A 24185-nucleotide genomic window follows, 5' to 3' on the forward strand; every position below is an offset into this window, starting at 1 on the left:
GGGCGCCTGGGTGGCTCGGTCGGTTAAGCGTCCGACTTCAGCTCAGGTCACGATCTCGCGGTCCGTGGGTTCGAGCCCCGCGTCGGGCTCTGGGCTGACGGCTCGGAGCCGGGAGCCTGCTTCCGATTCTGTGTCTCCCTCTCTCTCTGCCCCTCCCCTGTTCATGCTCTGTCTCTGTCTCAAAAGTAAATAAATGTAAAAAAAAAATTTTTTTTTAATAAAAAAATAAATAAATAAAATAAAATGTTAGCTTTGACCAGGATTATTATTAGAATGATTTGCTAAGCAGTTGCCCAGGGGAGTTCAGGGTCAGAGTCTCCTGAGCCTGGGGAAAGTCACAAACATGAAAGGGTCAGGGTGGGTATGCAGAAGTTCCCACAGGCTGCTCTCCTTCAGAAGGTCTGCTTCTGGGCTGGCGTCTGGGAATGTGGATTTCAGGAGGGTTCCCCCTCTTAATCTCTGATAAGAACACATCCTGGGGGGCTCCTGGCTGGCTCAGTAGGTAGAGCATGTGACTCTTGATCTCGGGGTTGTGAGTTCGAGCCCCAGCTGGGTGTGGCGATCACTTAAAAAAAAAATAAAATGGGGGCGCCTGGGTGGCTCAGTCGGTTCAGGGTTCGACTTCGGCTCAGGTCACGATCTCCCGGTTCGTGGGTTCAAGCCCCGAGTGGGCTCTGTGCTGACAGCTCGGAGCCCGGAGCCTGCTTCCGATTCTGTGTCTCCCTCTCTCTCTGCCCCTTCATAATCCATTTGTTTCCTGAAGGAGAAAATCTGCCATCGGAGCTAACGGTTTCCCCAAATCAAAGGGCTGCCTTTCACCTTTCACGCAAAGGATTCACGGCAACTGTGTGCGACAGGGCGGGCTGGGGGGTCAGCTCAAAGCTCCAACCCAAGGCTAAAGATAGAACCTGTTCAGAGAGGAATCTCAAAGTCTTCATGTAAAATCTGTGGGAACAGCAGACTGTCCATCGTAAAACTGACCCCAGTAAAATATCTGTAGCTCCACTGTGACTTATTGTTGCTAAGTTAGATCAGTTAAACATACCCGTTAATAATTAGGAGGGAGGGGGACCTGGGTGGCTCAGTCGGGTTAAGCGTCCAACTTTGGCTCAGGTCACAATCTCATGGTTCGTGAGTTCGAGCCCCGCATCGGGCTCTGTGCTGACAGCTCGGAGCCTGGAGACTGCTTCCGATTCTGTGTCTCCCTCTCTCTCTCTCTGCCTCTCCCCCGATCATTCTCTCTCTCTCTCTCTCTCTCTCTCTCTCTCTGCCCCTCCTCTGCTCACACTCTATCTCTCAAGAATAAATATTTAAAAAGAATGAAATAAAATAAAATAATACAATAAAATAGTTTGCAAAGATTAAGAAAACTGGGATGACTGTTGAAACGGGATCACAGGTGCACAGAGTTTGTTCTATCGTTCTCTGACTTTGAAAAAAAATTTTTTTAATGTTTATTTAGTTTTTGAGACAGAGAGAGACAGAGAGACAGAGAGAGAGAGAGAGAGCATGAGTGGTAGAGGGGCAGGGAGAGAGAGGGAGACACAGAATAAGAAGCAGGCTCCGGGTTCTGAGCTGTCAGCACAGAGCCCGATGCGGGGCTCGAACTCACGGACCATGAGATCATGGCCTGGGCCAGAGTCGGGCGATCAACCGACTGAGCCACCAGGCACCCCTCTGCCTTTTTTTAATGTTTGAAAATTTCCACAATAAGTGTTTTTCCAAAGTCCCACTTGACCTACATTACATAAAACAAACGAACCGGGTAGCAATCATGTGATGTGCTCTTTGCAAAGACCCCGTGGGGCCTCCAGAGGGCCACGGGTGCCCAGGAAGCGCATTCGCACAACACAGATGGTTTGGGTCCGTTCCCAGGCCACTCCCCTCATTTCACCCGACGGGAAGAACAATCCACACAGTTCTGCCACAGGTGACGTGAAATGGGCGACACTTAGTGGTCAGTGACGCAGACATCGGGGCGAACTTGGTCCTCTTACCTCTTTGCTGCGAACTGTGTTCTCGCCGACCCAGCGGCAGCCGCGTAAAGCAGGGAATACACGTCTTCTGGTTTCTGCCAGGAAGATCACGTTCTGCAAATGCGCCACGGGGTGGCTAAAGGACTCAGACCATTAAAGAGTTTTCTTATGGTGACCTGGTGCGACGTGAGACTTGGTTCAAGTTTAAATCACGACAAGGCCATCTTTCCTGGCTCGAAGGAGAGTGGGCGCGGGGAGGGAGGGGAACCTGCGGGGAAAAAAAGAGCCTTGGAGAGGAACTACAATGTATGGTCCTTATGAGGATCCTGATTCACACCAGTGGACCATAAAAAAGCATCCTATGGGACCATCGGAGATGTCTGAACACTGATACAGGCACATACCAATTACGTTTTTAGGGTGTGATTAAAATATTCCGGAACTGTGCTCCTTTTTCATTTTTTTTTTTTTTTTTTTTTTTTTTAAATAATTTTATTTATTTTTGAGACAGAGAGAGACAAAGCATGAGCAGGGGAGGGGCAGAGAGAGAGGGAGACACAGAATCCGAAGCAGGCTCCAGGCTCTGAGCCATCAGCCCAGAGCCCGACGTGGGGCTCGAACTCACGGACCGCGAGATCATGACCTGAGGTGAAGTCGGACGCTCAACCGAATGAGCCACCCAGGCGCCCCTCCTTTTTCATTTTTTAAAAAAATTTTTCGCTTTTATTAAAAAAAAATTTGAATATTCATTTTTGAGAGAGAGAGAGAAAGAGAGGGAGCTGGGGAGAGGCAGAGAGAGAGGGAGACACAGAATCGGAAGCAGGCTCCAGGTTCCAAGCTGTCAGCATAGAGTCGGACGCGGGGCTCGAACCCACAAACCGTGAGATCACGACCTGAGCCGAAGTCGGATGCTTAACCGACTGAGCCACCCAGGCGCCCCGGAAATGTGTTTTAAATAGTCCTTATTGGGGCGCCTGGGTGGCGCAGTCGGTTAAGCGTCCGACTTCAGCCAGGTCACGATCTCGCGGTCCGTGAGTTCGAGCCCCGCGTTGGGCTCTGGGCTGATGGCTCGGAGCCTGGAGCCTGTTTCCGATTCTGTGTCTCCCTCTCTCTGCCCCTCCCCCGTTCATGCTCTGTCTGTCTCTCTCTGTCCCAAAAATAAATAAAAAACGTTGAAAAAAAAATTTTAAATAGTCCTTATTTTTAAAAGACACGGACTGAAGCATTTACAGGTGACGCTGTTTCACACCTGGAATTTCCCTGATGACCTCAAGTGGGGTGTGCGGGGTGTGGACATGGGCGAAGAAGGAGGACGAGGGGCAGGAGGTGCTCCCCGTCGAGGACGCAAGATGGGCACGGGGCTCTGCTCTGTGTGCCGCATAGCATAGCAAGTGGGGTGCGTCTGCTAGATGAACAAAGGGCCTGTGCCATGCACTCTGCCCCTTGGCCAATTTCAAATCATCTTTACCACTGTCTGCCCCCTCCCTGCTGAGTTACCCCACGTTCTCCTCTGAGCACCCAGCCCTCTGTTTCTCTCGTAGACGAAGCACCCTCCCCCCTTCCACGGGAGCGACTCCTTTGGAGGTGTCGGGGCTGGTTCTTACGCCACAACGTCGGATACAGCCACACGGACAGAGCCAACGTTCTTGATAATACTGTTTATTGTCCATTGACCGAGCGATCACTCAAGAATGATACAAAGCATCGGAGACATGCGCAGTCTGCTTGTCAACGTTCAACAGCTCTTACGTGTTCCCAGCACAGGAAGGTCTCAGACTTCATATTCCAGCAAAAACACATTGCCCAAAAATTTAAAAAAAAAAAACAAAAAAAAACCCAAAAAAACAAAACAAAAAAACCCAACAAAACCAAGCAAAAACAAACACAATCAAACAAAGCTTTAAATTATGGCAGCAAGTCCGATATTTCTTAATACTTATCAAGCAAAGATTTGAAAATAACTACAATGTAAACTTCATTTTAAATATTTTGAGTTGCTTGAATGCAGACAAGAATGGTGGGAGGAACGAGCAGTGCTTAGAACATAACACATAAATTAGACAATGCCGAATGGAGAGCCTTCTCGAACTACATACATGTTGCAATTATTTACTCTGACGGTATTTGAGTGGCTTTGTCTCTTGGCTGCCACTGGGCACTTCGTCTTGATTTTTTTTTTTTGTTTCTGTTTCTGTTTCCCCACTCAGCATGGCGAGAAGAACCAATGTGTGTGGATTAAGTAGAAAGGCCACATTTTAGAACCGACCTACTCAAAGATCTTTTACTTTGTCACGACCTGAACCAGAGAACAAAAAGGTAGCAAATGGAAAAAAAAGCAACCATACTCAAAGAAGGAAACAAAAGATCTGAAGGAATCCACCATCATAGGCTATGCTTTCCATTCTGGGTCAAATGCTTCCACGATGCAGAAACCTTAACCAAAAAAAAAAAAAAAAAAAAAAAAAAAAAAAACAACAACAAGAAAGTGCAACTCTAACACCTACCAAGGGTAATAAGACACAGCACAGGAATGATTACAACTGATGTCAGAAACAAACCAAGACATTTAAAAAATCAGCAGAAACAGGAGTAAATGTTACATATGATAACACCATACAGGAAGCAAACGGGGGTGGGGTGTTATATTGATTGGAGGGGTCTGGTGTTCTCGTATATACTGCAATCCCGTGGACTGGTCCATTATGACATCTTACAAACTCTCTATCACTGCACAGCATGAAAGCACCCTTGGAACGAGGGCGGATTCCTGGATATTCTAGTCTGCCCTAGAAAGGGAAGTCATCAAAAATCTATGCTGACCAGGTCCCAGCAGGCATGGGACCGACATGCCACTTGGGGCGGGGGGGGTGGTCAGGAGTCTTAGGGGTGTTTTGGGGTCACCGCAGAACAGAGCAGGCTTAGAACATGGTGACTTTGGAAGCATTCTGCAGAGGGACCATTCACCGGCCGACAGACTTCGGTTTTGGTGCCCGCGTGTGCCCTTCCCTAATTCGCGTGGCCAACTCAGAACGGGTCATCTTGACAACACAAGGAGGAAGGAAAAGATTGCCTTTATTGTTACTGAGAGATTTCTGCCTGCGTTAACCCCTATTTTACGGGCAGCAGAAAGCCACGGGTGGGGGACAGGTTTTCTAGCCCCCTACGATGTTTTGTTTTGTTTTTTTTTCCAACTGAGAGCGCCAACAGGACAAACAGAAGTAGAGCTTGGTACAGCTGTCACTTAGGTTCACGTATTATCTGAGAATTTGTCTTTAGGAGCGGGAGGTGTTGGCCACAGCATCCGGAGGCCCAGCAGGGGACCCACCGAACCCACCCCCCGTCCACTTTCCCCTTCCCGGGGAAGACTTCACGGCAGGCCCGGCTAACTTCACTCACAGGAATCCGTGCACAGCCCAGCGGCCGTCTGTCTTTGAGGGAGGTCACACCCGCCCGGGAGGGGCTCTGCGGTGTGTGTGGGGGGCACAGCCAGCCCGGTGCGCCGGGCGCACGCGACCCCTCGCAAAGCCGACGTGCGCCACTCACCTGTGCGCTCGAGGCCGGGACGAGGAGGGGGAAGCCGGAGGGACTTCGGACGCCTGGGAGTAAACTGTAAGGGCAGCCGCGAGTCCCCCCCGGTGCCTGCCCTCAGGGCAGAATGCGACAGACTCCCCCAGAGTTGGGGTGTGTGTGGGGGGGGGGCAGGACTGAAGCTGAAGCTTGTCGCCCACGCCGCAAAGGCCCTGGAGCGTGGCTCTCACTGCAATTCTGCTGGTCATCAGGGTCAGCGGGGCTCCTACAGGAGGAAGCCACTCGTCCAGGGCTACTCCTGTACTTATGGGAGCCCATGATGGGCACCGAGGAGGCCGGGGCACTTGCAAAGGGTGGGGACTGCCACCCTGGGGCCAGAGGCGTGGAGGCTGCAGGAAACGAGGGACATGCCCCTCTCAGGACGAAAGGGACCTGGTAGGCCTGCTACACAGTCTTGCAACGACCCTCGAAAGTTTCTGCAAAACGCACGTTCCCAGGCTCTGCCCTGACCAGGCCTGGGCGACTCCTAAGTGCTGTCTGCTCAGTGTTTGTGACAGTGGCCGGGCCCGTGCGTCCCACTCCCGTCCGCACCCGAGGGTGGGAGGCCGGGACGCACGCCGCCCAGGCTGGCGGATGGAGCGTGGGACCGCAACCATGTTCGTAAAAGGGAAGGGGGGGGGGGGGCGCGGGAGGAGAATCACACCAATATAGACCCGCTCGGATGACTATTTTATTCATGCTGCTTCCGGGAAGGGATGTCAGAGCTGGACCAGTCTGAACTCTTGGAGGCTCTTCCGTTGGCCAAAGGGGATGCTGTTGGCCTGCTTACGGGTCCTCGATATCGAGAAATTCCTGCTTGGGGGGCGCCGCGCCGCGGTACCACGCACACGAGCCGTCGCTTCTCTTGATGCAGGCGAAGAACTTGGCCTGATGTCCGTTGATGTTCTTCTCCGTGACCCAGTCCATCCAGAGACATTCATCCGGAGACGAGATGTAGCACGGGATCATGGGGCAGCGCGTGATCTAGGAAGAGGGCGCGGGGGTGGACTCGGTCAGGGGCTGAGGCCTCGCAAGGTGGCACGTCCAGAACGTAGCCAACGCGCCTGGCCGAGCAACCGGGACTAGAGTTGAACCTGCTCCGTCAGTGCCCCGCCCCCTCCACTTGCTAAGCAGCTGCAGGCACCTGCCTGAAGCAGGGACAGGGCCGGGGGCGGGGGGACCCTTGTGCATGGTGTCTGCGCCCCCAGATGCTGCAGGAGTGTGACCTTCCAGCTTCGGGCTAGCCCCACCCTCCTGGGAGCTTAACAACAACAAAGGGTCTTAAATTTTCCGGAGCGAGGCGCCAGTCAAATAAAAAGGATGCCGCTAGCTTGGGGCGCCTGGGTGGCTCAGTCGGTTGAGCGTCCAACCCTTGGTTTCAGCTCAGGTCACGATCCCACGGTTTCGTGAGTTCAAGCCCCACATCAGGCTCTGCTTGCGAGTCTCATTCTGTCTCCCTCTCTCTCTGCCCCTCCCCTGCTCATGCGGTCTCTGTCTCTGCCCTCACCCCCCCCCAAAAAAAAACTTTAAAAAAAGGATGCTATCTTGCTCTCAAGCCTGTGTGGGCTTTGAGGGGGTCGGCAAGCAGCATTTTGGTGGAGGAACAAGAGTCTACGACAGGGAAAGGATAGAATTCAGTTTTGATTTCATGTCGGGCACTGGGGGTTCTGCTCCACGTATGCAAGGCTGCGGGTCGGAATTTGTATTTTGAATGAGCTCAGGAATAGGTTAGCGACAACGACGGTGTGCCAGTAAGCACTGGGCCAACCGGCTCGGCCCGATCCCTGCTGCTCTCCGGCCCCAGACTCACTTCCGGTGGCAGAGGGGGCCCTGGTGCCCGAGGTGTTTCCTGCGCTGGGGCTGGGGGCGGGGGCAGTGGGGTGCAGGGCGGCGGGACGGACGGGATGCAGGCCTGGGGATGTCACCGCGTACAGGTGCATCTGACGTGAGCGCGGCTGCAGCTGTGCTCGGCACAGCCTCTGTGCTGCTTTCAAGAAGGGGGGCTGGGACATTCTTTCCCTGTTCTCCCCACAGAATCCCTCCCCCCGGGAGGCTCTCCTTCCTGGAAGCCATAGGCCAGGTGGCTAGACAGCCCCGACCTCCCACGGATCCCTCTGCAGGGGCACGCCTCGGGAATTTTTCCCCGGCCAGACAGCCTCGCTGGTGGAGAGACCGTGCCTCCCCACGGCCCCGTCCTAAGGACCTCGTGGACTGAGAAACCAGGGATCAAAGCCCAGCGGTCTCCCTGGAGACGGAGGTGATGAAGTGAAGGCCCAAAAGAAGGTGGCATCGGCTTACCTTGCACTCACAGCCCATCTGGTACCTGTGGTTCAGGCTCTTCTTCTGGGTGGTGCTCAGGGTGTCCCAGGGCACGATGAAGTCACAGAGGGTGATGTGCAGCTTGCCGTTCCCCTCGGCCTTTCCTGGGGACACAGGGATCACCACGCTCAGGGCAAGATACACGTCCTCCTCCTGCCCATCTCCTGCACCTGAGCGTGGCTGGGGCGCAGGGAACTTTACTACTGACAAATACCGAGTGTCACGGCCTGTGTCGTGTCTCCTCCCACATCCCTGTGTCGAAGCCCTAACCCCCCAGCACCTCAGGATGTGCATTTGGAGCCCTTCCCAGGGGTCATTAAGGTACATGAGGTCACAAGGCCCCCCCCATAAGAACAGTGTCCTGATAAGAAGAGATCCAGACGCAGACGCGCACAGAGGGACGAGCAGGTGAGGCCACGGGGGGCGGGTGGCCCTGCCCACGCCTGGATCTCGGACTCCCAGCCCCCAGGTCTGCGAGGACACCAATCCCTGTTGGGGAAGCGGCCTCACGGCAGCCCCAGTGGGCTACTCCACCGTGGGTCGCTTGCTCTGAGTATAAAAGGAACGTGAGCTCGCCGTGGAGCACAGAACAGCACAACGGGAAAAAACCTCCCGTTTCCATCACAGCTAACGCTTTGACGCCTTTCCTTCCAATATCCTTTCATGCCCATGGATGTGCGCAGAAAAAATCACGCCGCATGCAGACCATACTGTTTCCTGCTTGTTTGTTTGGTTTTTTTCAGACGTTGCCTCCATCTGATGAGGAACCTGTCTACCTGTCTGGGTTTTTCTACCACGAACGGCAAAACCTTGGACTCTCACGGAATTGGGAATCCGCTCCAAATTCCCTTCCCTCCGGGGGTGGGCGGGGGGAGATGAGGCACTCTTTGTGTCTCATACCTCAGGCTCTTGGTTCTGCCCCTCCCTTCCCCTGCTGAAGAGTTCACGCTGGGGACGGCCTTGGCCTTAGCCAAGCAGGAGACAAGGGCAGGCAAGCGAATTCTGGCGAATGACAGAACGTAAGGAGGGCTCGGGAGGTCGTTTCAAGTCCCAGCCCTGTGACCGCAATGGCATCGCGTCAGGACGCACAGGTGCCCGGCGACGAGCGGCGGAGCCTGGCAGAGGGCAGGGGGAGGCTCCCCGGGGGGCAGACGGGAGCCTCGGGGGGCACCCTGGGCACACCGCACTCGGCAAAGCTCCGGTACATCCAACATAACGACCTCAGGCACAGCACTGGGCGCGGAGAGAACCCGCTGACAGACACGTAGTTGAGTGACTAACGCGGCTTGTCGACTGCGGCGAGTAAATGCCACCGCGATCTCTGGCCAGGGGAGACACGGGTCGGCTCGCCCTAGGCTGCGAGCGGCACGGGGACAGCCGGTGCACCAGGCGGGTTGCAGGAGGCACTCCCTGCACGCGAATTCGGACGCTCTGACCTCTGTTTTGACGGCTCCCCTGACCTTTGGGAGCCCTGTTTTCCCTTGTGTCTGTTTGCACTTGACATTCTAGGCGAAGGGCAGAATCAACAAGCAGGACTGCTACTGCAGCATTCATTCTGACTCCCAACAAGTAACAAAGTGCTTGGGTGGTTCTAAGTATTTTAAAAATAGGTGTCTGGGGCGCCTGGGTGGCTTCGTTGGTTGAGCGTCCAACTTCAGCTCAGGTCATGATCTCGCGGTTCGTGAGTTCGAGCCCTGCACGGGGCTCTGTGCCGACACTGCAGAGCCTGTTTGGTATTCTCTTTCTCTCTCTCTCTCTCTCTCTGCCCTTTTCCTGCTCTTTCTCAAAATAAATGAGCAAACAAAAAAATAAGTGTTTGGCTTTTCCCCCCGACTTTCTAGGAGTCCAGAGCAGCTAAGGAGGGGAGAAACAGACAGATGGCAAGTGACTTTCATTCCCGTCTCCTGGATTCTCCTGGCGTGCATGGCCCACGCAGGGAGGTACGCCGTGGCCCTCCCCTGGCCCGGCCGGGTCGTTCTTTACAGACAGGCTGGGCCCGTGCTGGCTCTGCCCTCCCAACTTCTACAGAGATGTCGGATGTCTGCTGTCTTGCTTGGCTGGCATCAGCGTCCCACTTCCTGCTGCTTTTTGCTGTCCTTTTTTTTTTTTTTTTTTAATGTTTATTTATTTCTGAGACAGAGCACCAGTGGGGGAGGGGCAGAGAGAGAGGGAGACACAGAATCGGAAGCAGGCTCCAGGCTCTGAGCTGTCAGCACAGAGCCCGACGCGGGGCCCAAGCTCGTGAACCGCGAGATCACGGCCTGAGCCGAAGTCGGACGCTCGACGGACTGAGCCACCCAGGCGCCCCCATCGTCTGTCTTCCCTGGTGACCTGTTCACCACAAAGTCGAGCTTCTGCCAAGACTAGGGCACGGAAGGACACGCGATGCAATGCAAACTGTCTTCTGTGGCCCTGGTTACGGGGATACCGGTGACCTCGGACATCGGGTATAAAGTCCAGCAGCATCTCCGGATCTTAAAAGGACACCCTCTCGGTACAGGGACGGGTACCAAGACTTGGGCGGGCACGCGTGATGTGCCCGTCTGTCACATTCTACTACGTCTGCCTTGGAAAAACACACAGTCCTCTCGGACTGGAGAGGAAGACAGGAATTAATTAAAATTTGTAACTGAGGACCGTATGCTTCTTTTTCCTCTCGGAGGAGAGGACCGCAGAAGAAAATTACAGGGCCCATTCTAGAATAGTTCCCGCACATGAGTGTCTCATGGTGCCCGGCTCAACACGTGAACTTGAATCATCAGCCCGAGAGGAGGTGGGCTGCCTCGGGCCGGCTGAGTTGTCTGCTGCGCCCCGTGATTTCTGGGTGGCCCATCCTGACCCCAGGAGGACGAGATGGAGAGCCTGTGCTCAGAAAGTGAACACCAGACTGTATCCAGAGCTATCTCCTCGAGCTGGGGAAGAAGTCAGATGAGCGAGGCCCCCCTGTCAAGGGTGGGCCAGCTGCTGCCAGAAGTGCCTTTTGTGGCTCTCAGGCCATCAGGAAATTGCAAATTAAAAATCAATTAAAAATAAGTAGAGGGGCCCCTGGGGGGCTCTGTCGGTTGAGCGTCTGACTTCGGCTCAGGTCACGAGCTCGCGGTTCGTGAGTTCGAGCCCCGCGTCCGGCTCTGTGCGGACAGCTCGGAGCCTGGAGTTGCTTCGGATTCTGTGTCTCCCTCTCTCTGCCCCTCCCCCACTTGTGCTCTGTCTCTCTCTCTCTGTCTCTCTCTCTCAAAAATAAACAAACATCAAAAATAAATTTTAAAAACCCAGCTTCATTAAGACACAGAAGCCTCTTCCTTTCAGAACAGGGCTGAACAAAATCAGTAGACTCTCCTATGACGTCCCCCAAAACAACACAAAGTAACCACTAGCAAAAGAACCACCACAAAGGTGCCGTGTGCACCTCGGCTCTCGTTTTGGACCCACACTTTCCAGGCAGCCACGTGGCTCCCTCGCACTCTTCTCGGTCAGCGGGACGGGGACACGACATGCCAGGGCTCCTGACTGCTGGACAGGATCCACCTTCTGGGCTGTCCCCACTGCTGTCCCCCACTGCCCGTCCTCAGGGAGTAAAAGGGCAGGGCCCGGGTCCTCGGAATCGCTGGGCAAGCGGCAGGCCTGACCACAAGGGGCTCCGGGAGAGGAGAGTCATGTCCGGAGAGCCCCTGCGTGAGGGAGGGGACCGACCTTGGCTGCTGGGGCTCAGCCCTGCTGTGTGCGTGCTCGGTCTCTCTCTTAAAAATACACAAACGTTAAGAAAAAATGCTGCTGCCAGGGCCACACCCCTGGAGATTCTGCTTGATCCGGTCTGCGGTGCTACTTGGGCACCAGGGACCAACTCCCCCGGGAATTCTCGCACACGGTGCGGGGGAGGGGCTGCTGGCTTAGAGGCTGGGCAGCGAGACCTCCACAGCCTGGACCCGACCAACGGAACGGCAGAGCGTGAGAGCCCGGCGCGGCCCGGGCGCGGGTGTGCGGAGAAGTGCCCAACACCCTCCCCCCCGCCCCCCCCCGGCACAGCATCTGCCCAGAAAAGTCTGCACCCTAAACACACCCCAATGTCAAGCGACCAACGAGCCACCAAGCAGAACCTAACAACTGGCGTGGGGAAGCGGGTTCAGGCACACACCCCCGGACCTGGGCCACGGTGTTCGTCTACTCGGTTTTCCTCATCTGTAAAACGGGGATCACGGCAGTGCCTTCCTCATAAGGGGTCGTAAGGATTGGACGGAATCTGCACGAAAAGCTTTTAGAGCCCGCCAGGGCCAGGAAAGGGGCGCCACGATTTCCGGTCGCAGGGAGACGGCGGAGACGTGCGTGAAGCCAGGCCTAGGTCACCTTCCCACCCAGGAGCCCCCACCCGGAGGGGACCCTGGCCCGCCCTCCTTCCAGCAGCTCTGGAAGCTCTGCAGTTTGGGCGGCTGCCTCTAGAGGGCGACGTGAGGAGACGCGGGGTGAGGCGTGTAGGTTAAAGCCCTGCTCCTCACCGACCGGGGCAAAACCCGATGCGGGAACCTGGAAACCGTGGACCTGTCAGGGCGCCAAGTTCCCGCCACCATGCAAGGTTCTGTCTCCTTTGCCTTCTCTCCAGGGCGTTATTTTGATCATCATAAAAGCAATAGATGTCATTTGTAAAAATTTCGCAAGCATAGGGAAGCATGAAAAAGGAGACACGCCTGAGGCTGACTGTCCCCCTGCACCTGCTGACCTGGGTCTCTAACAGCCGCCCCTGGGCACCCGCACCACGTGTTCTGTGCACCTGCCCGGCCCCGCCGTCCCCTGCCTCACCGTGACAAGCACGGTCAGGAAGGTCTCCGCGTCGTGATTTTTGTCCCCATCCCTCTCTCTCCGATTGACTTTATTTTTCTTATCGGAAAAACAGTGGACGCCGCCAATGTAATAATGGTGCAGCTGCTTTGGAAGACAGTCTGGCAGCCCCTCAAGTGCTTAAACGTGGTCACCATATGCCCTGGAATTCTACTTCCACGTATCGGCCCAAGAGACACGAAAACACCGCTAGGCAGACACCTGGTCACGGGTGTGGACGACAGCCTCGTGCCTAAGGGCGCAAAGGTGGAGACAACCCCGGCGTCCACGAAATGACTGGTGAGCGGGCAGACAGACCGCGGTCTGCTCGGCCACAGAAAGGGGACAAGTTCTGATTCCTGCTACAACCTGGACGGAACTGTGAAACGACCCCACGGAGTGAGGGACGTCGCGCACGAAGGACCACGCGTATTCTGCGATTCCATTCAGAGGCCTCTGAAACAGGGAAACCCACGGAGTCATGAAGTAGACTGGGGGGTGCTGCAGCTGGGGGAGGAGCGTGGGGGGGGGGCGGCCAGGGAGGTAACACAGCGAAAGGGTACGGAGTTCTCTCCGACGGTGGCCGTGGTTGCCCATCTTGATGATGGAGGTATCACACCAGTGAATGATGCCCTTTGAACGGTGAATTGTATGGTGTGTGAGTTCTAGCTCAAGAAAACCTAAACTATAATAGATGCTCATAAGAAAACATTTAGGGGACTCCTGGGCGGCTCGGTCGGTCGAGCACCTGACTTTGGCTCGGGTCGCGATCTCGCAAGTCTGTGAGTTCGAACCCCACGTCCGGGCTCTGTGCTGACGGTGCAAAAACCTGCTTGGGATTCTCTCTCTCCCCCTCTCTCTCTGCCCTTCCCCGGCTCGTGTTCTCTCTCTCTCTCTCTCAAAATACGTAAATAAACTAAAAAAAAAAAAAAAGGAAAAAGACAGGATGAGGGGAGTCGCTGCACAGGTCAAGGACCTCATAACATCAGCAGATTTAACACAAGGTCTCAACCCCTCTCCGCCTCCCGCCCAGCCACGAGTGCCTCCGGCATCTCGCGCACGACTCCCCCTCAGGAGCAAAACGCAAACCCTCTCACCTCCTGGTGTCTGCCCGGCCGCAGATTCCCCGTGGACGCTGGTTTACTGTGTCTCCCCATGAAGCCACACTGGGTCCCCCGTTCCGGGGGGCAGGGGAGAATCCACCCAGGAATTCGCAGACGGGAAAGGGCAGGGAAGCCCAGAGACCTCGGGACGGCCTCTCGGCGTCAGGACCCGGGACTCCGTCCCGCCTCGTGGTTTCGCAAGGTCCCACCCTGGAGACGCGGCCCTGGACGGTCCCTGACAACGTTCCAGGGCATGTCCACACACACACCTGCAATGAGATATTCCTTCTTCCCTCCGATGTCCAGAGAGACGCCGCACACAGCAGAGGAAGGAGCCGTGTAGATAAACTCTATGTCCTTGTCGGGTCCTTTGAACATCTGGAAAGACAAGGATAAGGAAACGTGAGGAGGGCCGGTCCGCACAGCTAACAAAGTCCGGGTCCCCCGCATAACATCCTGGGGAGGGGCCGCCCGACCTGCGCCCGTGGTACCACCAGCATGGGAAAGGGGGGCAGAAGGTTCTAGTGAGCTAGAAGGTGACCGTTCCCGCTGTAGACTGATTCTCCGGAGACACTCCTCACGTAGTGTGGCAGCTATCAGCACGCTGGGCACGACTCCGTCACCTGGAGGAAACCGTCTCAGACGCCCGACTCTCCCTACCACCGACAAGGTCATTTCAGCATCTCCGGGGAGAGGCCCGTATATCTCCGGGTGGTTCTCACCCGTCGTGGAGGGACACCCCCTTGTGCACTGCCAGGAATCTGGGTCAAGCGTTGGCTGCTTGATGGGGCCCCGGGGCGGGACTGCCCCCTTGCAATGAGGATGTGACTCCCCGGGGCCAATGGGGTTTGACTCCTCACCTGCGGATCTACTGACTGACCTACTGAACGCGCCTGCAGCCCACGTGGAGGGGCGCGCTGTTCCCCGGGAGGAGGTGACACAGGCAGAACCCACCACAGCCAGGGGTTCCTGTGGCCCCACCAGGGGTGGTGACCGGTAGGGACGTGAGTGTGCACTGAGGACAGTCCCCCACCCCGGCTGTGGGGCGGAGCCCAGGGGGCGCCCTCGGGCTTTGGGCACCTCATCGGGATTTTGCTGGGCCTAAATCAGAGTCAACAGCGTTGGTTTTGGGGGACAGGATTGGGGGGGGGAGGAGGGGCTTTCAACAAGCAAACCCCGATGGAATAGGGTCATCTCAATGTCATGGTAAACCGGCTTTGAGACAGCTCGTCCCACCCACGCCAGGAAAGGTTAGGCCGATGGTGACGACAACAAGCTCTATTAATCACCAAAGGGCAAGAATTGTTCTTCGGTGTCGACACCGGCCTTTTCACGATGCCTCAATGAGGTCTCAAGAACGGAGACGCTCTCTCTCCCGCTCATAGCACACGCCCTCTTAACTGCCACAGATGCAGCGAATAAGCATTTCATTGACCTTCTGATAACGTTTCCGGCTAAAAATAACATTTTTGTAACGAAGTTAAATATGCACGGCTACAACTCCCACCTTGACAAAGCCCTTTCTCCAGCTAGAGCCTAGAATCTCCTTCTCTCCTGCAGACCGACTTAGCTACTGTTGCCAACGATCACAATCCTCCAGGGCTGGTCCTGTCTTTCCAAGCCCCGCCCTCTGCCCCGTCTCCCCTCAAATACGGGCTCCTTGCCCTTGAACACGAACACACGTTCTGAAGAAACTAACGCATTGCCCCCCACCCCCCACATCTGTCCGCCCCTCTGCCACCCGGCCGATGTTCCTCTCCGTCACCGGCCGGGCTACGGGCTCCATTCCTTCCTTCACGTTCCCTTGCAAGAAGCTGGCTCCCACCACACCTGCCCAGAGGACTCCTTCCTTCCTCTTAGAATTTAAAGCTCACCAGGCAAGACTAGAGCCCACAGCACAGTGTGGGGGGAAAGAGGCCTCCCAGACGCAACGACCAAGGTCTCCTGGCTTCGAACCTCGCCCTAGCTCAGCCGAGGACAGGCACCCGTGGAATGGTCCATAGAAACTCTGGCACACTTGCTGATAATGCTGAGGGCCTGCCCCGAATTTACGACCCATCACAAGGAAGACGACACATTTTTGAAGTAACCCAGTCGACGGAACCCAGCAGGTCCACACGACTTTTCAGGCATTTACGGATAAGGAAAACCAGATCGACTTGTGGCTCGAAGCCCTTAGGGTCTGCTCCACGGGGGCCGCACTGCATTCCCCGAGACCCCGGGACACCTCCGCATGGTTTCCCGCCTCTGGGGGGGGGGGGGGAGCCCAACCTTGCTCCCAACCTTCCCGCTGCTCTGCCCAGTGGGGCAACCTGGTGACAGTCTCCCTTACCTTTATCTGCTTGATCTCATACTGAATCCGCTTGATGGGGTTGCCGTAGATGTCGTTCCCGGAGTCTACTTCCTTTACGCTGACCGCTTTGGCCCTAATCACTGCAAAATAAAGATACAGAGGTGAGGAGAGTCCCCCCTGTGCCGTCCTGGCTCCGAGCAGGGGCGAGGGGCAGCAGGGAGGTGGGAGGCAGGGGGCAAGATGACCCCAGCCCTTAGCATGGCACCAGACCCCTCACAAGCTCGGCGGGGAGGGTCAAGAGGTAAAGCCCTAAGAGCCCCCTTCTGGTCCCAAGAATCGGTCCACGGGAGCCAGAAGCAGAAACCTGATCTCTCACGACCAGCGGGGTTACTGGTAGGCACCGATGGGGACAAAGCGCTTTGTTGAGGTCATGCCTGAGTGCTCTGGGGCTTTTGCAAATTCTCTCCACTGTGTATGCATGTGGCTGGGGAAGCAGATAAGCAAATTAACCGGCCCGCAATCATCATCGTGCAGCTAAGACGGGGAGCCTCCTACCACCCAGCCTCCGTCCGCAGTCTACTGGCAAACAGGCTTTTTTTTCCAGGCTGAAGGCAGGGGAGTAACAGCCTCCCCAAGAGGCCTCGTCGTGTTTAGGAGTGGGCGGGGTGGGGGGGTGGTCTTCGATCTGAAGAGTCTATCCCGCTATGCCTAATCTGTCCCAAAAGTGCCCCTGAAAGATGTCCTGTGGCTGACTCTCTGTGATAACGACACAGGTTCTATAGGGAGCACGACAGAGGAAGGGTCAGAGCGCTTTACCCGCCAAAGGGTATCGAACCGGGTGAGGAGGCAGTCAGGGGCATCCCGGCCGACATACGGGGCCGCTGCCACGGAAGGAGCCCCCACAGAAGGAAAATGACCCCAGACTGGGACACAAGGTGAAAGAGAGGGAAGAGGCAGGGCTGGGAAGGTTCTGGAGTGTTTGCAAGAGCCCGAGGCTGCTCGTGGGCCATGCCCCCCCCACGGCCTCCTCCTAGCAAGGCAGGCAGACCCCGGGCCCCAGCCCGTGCCCCGACAGGGTGAGGTGGGCAGTTCCCGTGTCATTTGGGCAGAGCCCTCCCTTTCCCCATTTTGACCCCTATCAGCTGGTGGCACGGCCTGTTTTAAGAGCTTTAAATGCTTTGGCCTCCACAACTCAGCTGTGCAGGGTCACCCATTAATGGGATGTGAGCAAGACAGAGAAAGAAGGACCAGACAGAACCGGGCACCAAGGCGCCTCTGTTCTCCACCCGCGGGTGGGCAGCTCAGATCTCGGGACTCCCTGGCCAGGGTGGTCTTCCCCACGGAGCCCGGAGGCCCAGGCACATGGACCCCCCTGTCTGTGCCCATCCCCCGGATCCCAGCCTGGCACCAGGGACCAGCGCCCCCGCCCCACCCAGGCCCAAGCCCCGTTTATGTGTCTTCTGTTGCAGCTGAGTCATGACCGGCCAAGGCCACAGGTTCCTGTTTTCGGGGCTGAGCCAGGCCCCAACCTGCAAACCCACATCTAGGAAATGCCACCCAGTGGGCCGCCCAGAACCGAGGGCTCTGCCCTTGGCAACAGGTCAACCTGTTTCCATGGCTCCTCCTGGCCCTGGCATCAGCTGACTTTTTCTAGACGCATCCCTCCTGGCTCAAGTGTCCTCCTCAGCCGCCCACTGCCCTCGTCTAAAACGGGAGACCCTTTGCGACCCGGTACCTCCTGGTTCAGTTACCCCCAGCTGCTCCCATCCTGCTGTTCCACCAGCCCATAATAGTCCCTTGAACCCAAACCTGCCCAGGGGTATCCCCACCTCTGCTCCGAATGCCATCTACCCCTCCCCTGCCTGGAAAACTTCTATTCATCCTTAAAGACCCAGATAAAACTGCCCTTTCCTGTCTTGTTCTGGGAAATCCTGTCCTCCCATAGCATTTGGCACATTCCACACTCTCATCCATCCTGTCACAAGCACCTGTACACCTGCCTTTCTGATAGGCAGAGGCTACGTTCTCTTTTTTTTATGTCTATTTTTGAGAAAGAGTGAGAGAGTGCACGTGTGTGCATGAGCGGGGGAGGGTCGGAGAGAGAGGGAGACACAGAATCCGAAGCCGGCTCCAGGCTCTGAACTGTCAGCACAGAGCCCGACGCGGGGCTCGAACCCACAAGCCGTGAGATCATGACCGGAGCCAAAGTCGGACGCTCAACCGACTGAGCCACCCAGGTGCCCCATTTTTTTTTTTTTTTTTTTTTTTTTGGCAGACGCTATGTTCTGGGCACAGAGCAGTTGGTGCTCACCAGGTATTCGCCAGATGGAAATGAGCTGTACCTGGGAAATCTGGGGATCCAGGTGAAGTCTGTCGGTGGTCCCTCATACTACCTGTGTAATCTATACCCTACTGCAACGCCACGTTAAGACGTGTTCATGCAAATCAGGAAACGTACCAGATTAACCCTGTCTCCTCCCGTGACACCGTCACCGGCTGATGATATCAAATGAACCAGAAACATCCAAGGGAAGCCACGGTTCTAGAAAGGGCATTGCTGCTGGATTTTACTATAATACACCCAATTCTGCATGCTTTCTGGAACTGCCTTCCAGAAGCCCCGCTACCCCCACACAATGCTCAACCCAAAATAGGTGCTCAAGAAACATCACTCGCTGGCGGGCAGAAAACAAGCAAACGCTACTCTCGGACAGTGAAAAGGTTCCACTGCCTTCCATGCAGTTTTCTCCCAGAAAAACCCCTAAGGCTCCCAGGCAGTCCAAATCCTAATTCAAAAGGGGCAGCACCGGGCTAGATTCTGTGTCAGCCCCTCCCCCTCCGCGCAGCCTCTGGGAAGTTCCCTGATGTCGCGGAGACACAGCCGCTCACGTCTGCAGCCGAGGTGCCACTGCCGCTACCCGCACTCCCTCCGGGTGCGGTGAGGGCTCGGAAACACGGTGCCCGGGGCCCCACGGACCTCTAGTTCCGGACAGAACAGCAAAAGCGCTGTGGCGAAGAACGGCACGCACGTCCCCACTCTTGCGGGTGACGGGTCTGGAGAGCCACACCTGCTGGCCGCTCGGGTCCAGACCGCACATCCCGGTCAGCACGAATCCCAGGGGCCGGTCTGACGCGGCTCCCTGACATGCTCGCTTTGGCCTAGGGCGACAGACTCCACACTTCCCTGTTTCAGATTATCGGAAAGAAGGCACCGGTTGCATCCAGGGTCCGGGGTCCACTCGCGGGGTCGGACTAGAATGGTAAGTGGCTCCCGGGCTGCCAGCTGCTTGCAGGGAAGCGGGGGGAGGGGCCCGGAGGAGCTCGGACGGGGCTCGTCCACGCAGCACAAGAACTCAGGTGCTTCGGCGTCTTTGAATTCTGCGTGGGGACCCCCTCTCTCCACTTTGCAAGACGAGAGAGAAGGTGAAGGAAAGAAAGAGAATGAAGAGAAGCAAAGAGAATGAAGAGAAGTTCTCTGGCGATCTTCTGGGAGTGTCAGCGCCCTCCTGACGTGAAGGAGAGGCGCGACACATACACCTGTCCACGCGGGCTCGAGCCCCAGAGCTGCCAACCTGCTCCGGGCAGCAGGGGCTACTTGGGCTCAGCACTGTAGGTGGGGGAAGGGCACGCGAAAAGCTTTAGCGAATAAATTTATCAGAGCCAGAGGATCCCACAGGCAAGTGGAGGCAGGAGACCTGAGGGGAAACAGGACAGAGGGGCCCCACAGGGCAGGAGGGCTGGAGGGGCACCAAGGTGGACCCCAGCCAGCTCTGGCTGCCAACCTTTGGACCCTCAGTCTTCTGCCCCCAGCACGAGGCCAGAAACTCAAGAGTCTGGGGTTGGGTTGCATTTCAAGCGAAATCCTAAAAGCATGGGCCTCCTTCTGCTGCCCACGGGAGAAAGGGGGGAGGTGTGGGAGGGCCTTCAAGGAGCATCCAACCCAGGCAAGAAGTCAGACAATGGACAGGAAAACAGAAACGCGCACCCTCGCGGCGGACAGAGAGGAGGCAGAGAACTCTCCAGAAAGGCATCTCCCACACCCCAGGCGATGGGCATCTCCAGAGCTCTGGGATGGAGACCACTCTAAGCATAGGACGGGTCCCTCTCAGTCCCAGGCCGCTGAAAGACCAGGGCTGGGGAAAAGCAGAAAAGAATCTGAGAGGAAGTTAAAATCCAGGCATGGACACACGTTTGCTGGGCCCAGTGTCCGGCCCTGGGGTGGGTGATCGGCCCACGGCCTGCCCACCCCCCAGCAGCGAGGGGTTCCGCTCCGCTGGCCTGCCCTCCGCCGTAGGAACCAGAGGCAGCGGCGGGAACAAGAGGCTTTATAAAGATCCTTGTTCTAACTGCTTTGTGCTAAAAAATGATGGCCTCTCCCCAAGCTGCTGGGATTTTGTTTTTTCTTCTTTCCTTTCTGCCGTTAACACAACATCTGGGTTTGAGATCAAGGGTGATACACTGGCTGATGAATTCACCGCCAGATGTTGGCTACTGGAATGCACAACCGTAGACTTAATTCAAAGCACACGCAACCGCAGAGCCCCTGCCCCCACCCCTCGGGCCACGGACACCACATGATGTCACTTCCCCCGGCTAGCAGCCTGCAAAACCGATCCCTCGCACTCCCAGCCAGATTTGGGATGGAAAAGAGCTGGGCGGGTGGAGAGTCATGGGCAAAGACGATGATCCCAAGAACACAGGCTGTGTTCAGACTCAGAGAGGACGAGCACCCAGGGAAAAGCCAGGGAGGCCAGACTGTCCTGGGAGGGGGGAGGGGGGGCAGGGGAGGGGCAGCAGGGGGCTTCTGGGAAAACTAGGGTGTCCTCAGCGCACGGCAACGTGGCCTGGGCTGGCCAGGGGGTGTGGCTCACTCGACCAGCCCAGGCAGAGATTCACATCATCCCCCCCGGACCCCACCAACATCTTTTGAGTCCTACTGTGTCCGTGGACGTTCCCGGGAGGCCACGAAGGATACACCAAGCCGTACCCATAATCCGTGGGGGGAGCCAGACCCAGAAGGAGAGCTGTCTTTGCCAAGCCTGTGTATTTTATTCTCACTGGGTTGTCTTTACTATCTTGCCATGGGCCTGGCCGCTCTGGAGGCATTTCACCTGCTACGTTTACGAATGTATCCTAATAGGACACTTCCCAATGGGGCCGCTCTGCCTGGGCACCGGCTTCCGATTCCAAAGCACGGGTCAAGCTGTGGATGTTAAAACGTGACTTCTAGACCCTCGAGGCCTCGTCTCAACAAACTCAACACACGCTAAGCCCCCAGGCCCTGGTTCCGGGCGAGGCCGAGCTTCTGGCGTATGGAAAAACCACGCATTTGCCCAGAAGAGACGTGGGAATCTCGGGGTTCGGAAAAAATACTCCTGTAAATACAAGGTCAAAATCCAGCCCCGGATCATCTGAGCCTCACCAGTGCACTGACTCAGATCGGCAGGGCTGGCTCAGCGTCAGCACAGGCCACGTCCCCTCTCGGCCCAGCCTACTCTCTGTGGCCTCCAGCGTGAACCCGGGAGGGTCTCCCAGGGAGAGCACTGCCCGCAGGGACACAGCTGCTTTGCCCTTCCACCCTGCTCCCAGGCCCGTGGTCCCTCCAGTCAGGGGCATGTTCCCGGGGCCACGCGCCCAGGGGGAGGGAAAGATGGCGTCTCGACTAGATTTGTCAGACGTGTGCCCTGGACCCTCCTGTCCTGTGTCCCCAAGAGCGGGCGGGGCCGCCCTGTGCAGCAGCCGGAACGCAGTCGAGCCAAACCCGCTGTGGGCGCCGGGGTCTGACGGCCGCGGCAATGGCCTGCGGCCGCAGGGGCGAGTGTGGGGAAGGCCACTTCTCACACAGAAATGAGGTCACTGCAGCTGCAAACGCCCTCCGTGGGTCACCCGGTCCCTTTCCTTGTCTCCACGTACAATTACATGCCAACCTCTTCAGGGGAAACCCAGCTGCCACTGACTCCAGGTGGGCTCCACTCCGCTGGGGGCTCGGGGACAGCTGCAGGGGCCCTGCCGTCTAGACATTTACACCCTCCAACCGCAGAGCTACCCAAGCCCCGCCGACACCTGCCACTACGTCCTGCGGCTGCCGCTTAGGACGAGACTTTCTTACCCCTCTGGGGTGGACGGGTGACACCGGATGGCTGGTCCACCTGGCTGGAGCTCCTTGAAGGTAATGAGCGTGTCTAAAGCCTGGCTGAGGGTAGCCTGGCCCCGGGACACGCCCTGGAGGGGGCCCCTCCATTCCACCTTCAAGGCCAGAGCTGGGAAAGGGAGGGGGTGCCCCCCCCCGGGGTGCCCCCCCCGGGTGCCCCCCCCCCCCCCCCCCCCCGTCCAGCATCTAAGCCCAGTGGTAACAGCTGTGGCGTTGCCCTACAAAAGCTGTAACAAAATTACTAGGTTTTCGGGGCCCCCAATTGCCGTGGGATTCCCTAACTGCTTGCATGTGACTAAAGCACTTCCGGTGGCTGGGGTGGGGGGGGCACAGTAAAGACGGGTGTGAACCCCTCCAGCGGGACTGCATCTGCATGGCGAGCAGGGTGGGCGCACCTCACCAGCTGCACGGTGGGGGACAGGGCAGACAGTGACCCAGAAAGGGAACCGTGCTCGCGTGGGCTGCAGGCCCGCTCAGACCCCCCCGGGGCTTGAGGCCATGCCCCTCCCCCCAGAACTGCACCACGAGGAAGCAGGGTGTGGTCAGCCGGCCTGGGAGATGCCACAAGGACATCGAGTGCTGGCTCAGCACCCAGAAGCGCACAGGAGCGTCCGGCCCCACCTGCCCCTCCGGTCTCCCTGTGTGCCCAGCCCCCAGCTTTGTAGGTGCCCCTCGGTGGACACGGTGGTGAGGGCTTTCCCCAAACACCTGGCTCTGCCTTCCCTGCTGTCAGTGCCCGGCCGCTCTCGGTCGGCAGTGCAGCAGACTTCCTCCAAGGCCAAGTCTTTTAGGGAACTGAGAAGGGGGAAGAGGCATCATTTCACAATTAAAGACCTCCCCGTGGTGCCGGGAGGCAACCAGGGGCTTCCTCCACTGAGCGGCAGCGCTGGGAGACCAGATGGCACCTTCGGGTCCCTGCAAGCCTCCTCACCCTGGGGCGGGGGGTGGGTGGTGGCTGACATCCCCGGCTCTGGGGCAGGGCTGTGCCTATCCAGGGTGAGGGCAAGGCTTGGCCGGCGGGACTCAGGCCGGTGCTGGAGATGCCTGCGCTCACGACCCCTTAGGAGCAGATGCATCTATGGAGGCCGATGTGTCGGGGAGGGTTGACGGGGTGCACGAGAGAGCACAGGAACCAGCAGTGTGGGCCCAGCCCTGGGCCATTCGAGATTCTAGCACATTCGCTTGAGCTGCTGTCCACTGGATGCCCTGTCTCCATGGAGACCAGCACTCCCACCTCCACGGCCCCCTCGGGAGCAGGAGGGAGCCGTCTCTAAGAGCTCATCAGCTGCGTAGAGAAGAGCCTCGGCCCTCGCTGCTCGGCCGCCCTCCCCCCGCCCCCCCAGGACTCTGGCAGGCCCCCGAGTTGCGCCCCGCCACCCTTCCTTCTCCTTGGGAGCCCAGGGGGATCTCATGCCAGAGGCCTTGGTCACGGTTCCCGAAGCCTTGGGCTCAGGCCGTTCCCATTCACGTGCTGCTGAATCACTTGAAAAAAATGCATCCCGATCCTGGGAGGATTTGCTGAGAACAGTGCGGCTTTGTGGAAGGGACTGCTGCTTTGCACTTTCTCCGCCAAGACCCCGAGGAGCAGCCAAGCTCAGCCCCGCAAACCCCAGGCCTGGAGCCCGCAGCGGGGGGCAGCCGCTGGACGGGGCGGGGCAGGAGGCAGAGGGAGCCCAGGGAGGCGCGGAGGGAGCATCTGGCCACCCCCCTGCAATCCCTCCCCATCTGCAGTTTGAGGAAGGGGCACGGAGGGGCTGGGGGCTGGGGCGTCCTCACACTGCCCCTGGCAGGCCGGGACCCCGGGCCAGGCTCTGCTCCGGGCTGCCCCACTTTCAGGGGTGAAGGCAGAGGGCTGGGCCCAGGGCTCAGGCCCATCGGCACGGCAGCACCCGCCCCCCCCTCCCCCGCCTCGCGTAGGGCTGAGGCATGCGGTCTGCATGCTGACCCCCAGCCCACGGCATTTCTCA

The 24185-nt window shown here is 57.4% G+C and overlaps 1 protein-coding gene across 2 annotated transcripts in view; it reads right to left on the reverse strand.

The window, feature by feature from the left end:
* Positions 1 to 3619: 3619 nt before the first annotated feature.
* Positions 3620 to 24185, reverse strand: part of LOC132687246 (metalloproteinase inhibitor 2) — a 47916-nt gene continuing 27350 nt past the window's right edge. For both annotated transcript variants that reach the window (XM_060645232.3, XM_060645233.3), the window contains exons 2-5: positions 16107 to 16207; positions 14044 to 14152; positions 7842 to 7966; positions 3620 to 6527 (exon numbers count right to left, since the gene is read on the reverse strand). In XM_060645232.3, the coding sequence (XP_060501215.1) occupies positions 6330 to 6527; positions 7842 to 7966; positions 14044 to 14152; positions 16107 to 16207 (533 nt within the window). In that variant the 3' untranslated portion in view covers positions 3620 to 6329. The remainder of the gene's footprint in view (positions 6528 to 7841; positions 7967 to 14043; positions 14153 to 16106; positions 16208 to 24185) is intronic.

Source organism: Panthera onca, chromosome E1, assembly GCF_046562875.1.
Source record: "Panthera onca isolate mPanOnc1 chromosome E1, mPanOnc1 haplotype 2, whole genome shotgun sequence".
Taxonomy (NCBI): Eukaryota; Metazoa; Chordata; class Mammalia; order Carnivora; family Felidae; genus Panthera; species Panthera onca.